Below are 2,605 nucleotides of genomic sequence, written 5' to 3'. Positions count from 1 at the left end.
GAGGCTACAGCTTGAGTTTCTTGGGTGGGGTTCCAGGCCTGTAAGTCGAACAAGCTGAACCTCTTTTGTCCTTCAAACACACAAATCAGCGAGGGAGGCTTTGGAAAACGGCTCCTACGGGAAACTGCAGCCAAGCAGGGCGTGCAGAGAACTCGGCAGCGAGGCAGGGGCATTGATCCTGCTGGAGGAGAAGTGACACTTGGCAGGGGAACATGAACGTTTCCCTTCGGCTCCCTCCTCTCCGCGCTGTGGACGAACTTACACCGAAGCGTAGCCGCCTCTGCTGCCCCGCGAGCCCTCGCCAGACACTGCTCCTGGCCGCGGTGCCTTCGCAAAGGCCTGGTAAAGACAGCCCGTCTGGAACAGTTTTACTTAGCGAAAAGAAAATAATTCCCGAGTCAAACAGTGCATAACGTGTTTGTGGAAAAGTCCTGAACATGGCCGCAGTTCCGAAGCGGTTTACGGCCTTACAAAGAACAGCGTGTCCTGACCCAGCTCACTGGGTGCAGTCGCTGCGGCTTGTTCCTGCAGTTGGGAATGGCCCGCTCACTCTCCTTGCTCTTTTTTTAACCTTTCCTGATGTTTAATGGAAGAGAAAGAGGGAGGGGAAGTGCTTTCCCTCTCTGCACTGAATCTGTGTTCTAAACATAGACAATTTTTAGGGAAATTCCAATGAAATGGATTCCTCTTGCTGACCTGCGTGTTCATGGGCGTGAGAGGAACCCTGGCATAGGGCTTGCCCCTCCAAACCGTGTAGCTGTTACGCGGGACCTCGGTCCCTCGCACAGACGAGACACTGGAGACAGGATTTCTTCTGGAAACTGTTTGGGTTTTTTTAAAGATTAAGAGTTGACCGTCCTGGTATTTATTTATTTATTGCATAGGAGCTTTGAATGCCTCAATAAAGATTACAAAAGCCAGTGATTTCTGATTCACCCTCCTTATCCTGCATCTGCTTCTCATTAAAAGTCTGTCTGGAAGGCGGCCCAGTGAAAAATGCTGAAGAAATAAGCCTGTAAAATTCCCATAGGATGGAACTAAATGTGGCTGGAATCAGGGAGCTCGTTGCCTTTTGTCCTGGTTAGCAAAGATCTCACTCGTGTTGTGCAGTTTAAATGGCTGACGCTATTCTTCAAGCTGGGGACTCACAGCAGCACCCAGCAAACCCATGCAGCAGCCGTGGCTTTGCTGCCCGCTTCCCCTTGTAGGACAAGGCCACACGTGCAGCGAGTCCGCACGGTCTCAGCACCACGCCGGGGCGACCCTACACAGCGCGCTATTTCCACCAGTAAAGGCATGAGATGCTGCTGGAGCTGGGCAGAGACCCAGGCCAGGTCTCGTGGTGGCATGAAGCTGGGGGTGAGGGTGCTGGGGGGGTTCTGCCACTGCAGTGGTCTCTGGTACGTGCTGCAAGTGGTGTTGGCAGGGAGGGAGGCCCTGAAATCCCCCGTTTGATGCCGTACAGGAGGGTCGGGTGTCTCCTGCTGCCAGGCCTGGTCCTATGGTTAGCAGAAAACAACAGAGCAACACCCTGCCAGGGAAGAGGAGTTTTTCTGAGCTGGGAACGTTGACCCAGCGGGTGCTGAGTGGCTCTGACCCTGCTATGTTTCTGTTTCCTTTTCCAGTCCCTTATATTCCTTGTTCGAGACTGGAGCTTCCCGTATGAATTTTCCTATGGATCCGACGGTGGCGCAAGATTCCTGGAGAAGCGGCTGAAGGTGCGTTCTTCCTGCTCTGGGTTTGTTTAATGAGCGCTGGGGGTGCGCTGGTGTGCCACGGAGAGGGAAGAGGCAAATCTGGCTTGTGACCCACCACCTGCACAGGGCACGAGGGCAAGACCTTGATTCGGGGGATAACGGTGCTGGAGAGCGTAATCCCGGGCAGGGGGCAGGGAGTGGGGGTGCAGAGCACCGGCACCAGTGAGGGTTCAGCTGGGTGGCCGCAGCGCTGGCTGCTGGATGTGAACTTAGCGTGCAGAGGTGCTGGTTACGGTCACACTTACCCTGAAAATCACAGGAGAGGCATTGGAGGAGGCTGAATTTCCTTGCCACGTTCAGCAGAGGGCTGAGGCCACCCGTGCGAGGCGTCTGCTCAAGCCCAGGCTCCCTGGAGCTCTTGCTGGGAGCAGCTGGGAGAGGTGTGAGAGAGGGGAGTCAGCAGATTCCCTAGGGACAGGGACGGTGTTTGCAATGGGTGGTTGTACAGTAAAGCTACGGGCGAGGGCTCCGCTGGGATTCATCAGGAAACGCACGGTTGATTTGCTGGTGGAGAGACCTAATTACATGCGAGACAAGAAAGGCCCGAGTGGGAAATCCCAAACGGTTTTGTATTCCAGTCATACACGGACATGCACATTTTCCAGACCATAATAACATGCCACAGGGCATGTGGTCGGAGATACGCCGGTTCCTTGGTGGCTGGAAGAGCCTTGTCTTTGTCCTCGAGCAGCACATCCCCACAGCTACAGTGCGGAGTACCCTGTGCTCCTGGTCCAGCCTTACCAGTGTCCCCATCAGAGGGAAACCCCCCGACCCCAAACTGGTCTCTTGCAGGTCTCAGGAAATCAGCACGAAGAGCTGCAGAACGTCAGGAAGCACATCCATTC

At 54.8% G+C, this 2,605-nt stretch overlaps 1 protein-coding gene across 1 annotated transcript in view; it reads left to right on the top strand.

Moving 5' to 3' along the window:
- The window catches only part of ATL1 (atlastin GTPase 1), a gene marked incomplete at both ends in the record, with an annotated part of 10,960 nt that overhangs the window by 6,030 nt on the left and 2,325 nt on the right, over positions 1 to 2,605 (top strand). The window contains 2 exons of the mRNA XM_010136072.1: positions 1,626 to 1,718; positions 2,553 to 2,601. Of these exons, the coding sequence (XP_010134374.1) occupies positions 1,626 to 1,718; positions 2,553 to 2,601 (142 nt within the window). The remainder of the gene's footprint in view (positions 1 to 1,625; positions 1,719 to 2,552; positions 2,602 to 2,605) is intronic.

Source organism: Buceros rhinoceros, unplaced genomic scaffold, assembly GCF_000710305.1.
Source record: "Buceros rhinoceros silvestris isolate BGI_N320 unplaced genomic scaffold, ASM71030v1 scaffold29455, whole genome shotgun sequence".
Taxonomy (NCBI): domain Eukaryota; kingdom Metazoa; phylum Chordata; class Aves; order Bucerotiformes; family Bucerotidae; genus Buceros; species Buceros rhinoceros.
This window is presented reverse-complemented; position numbering and strand designations above follow the sequence as displayed.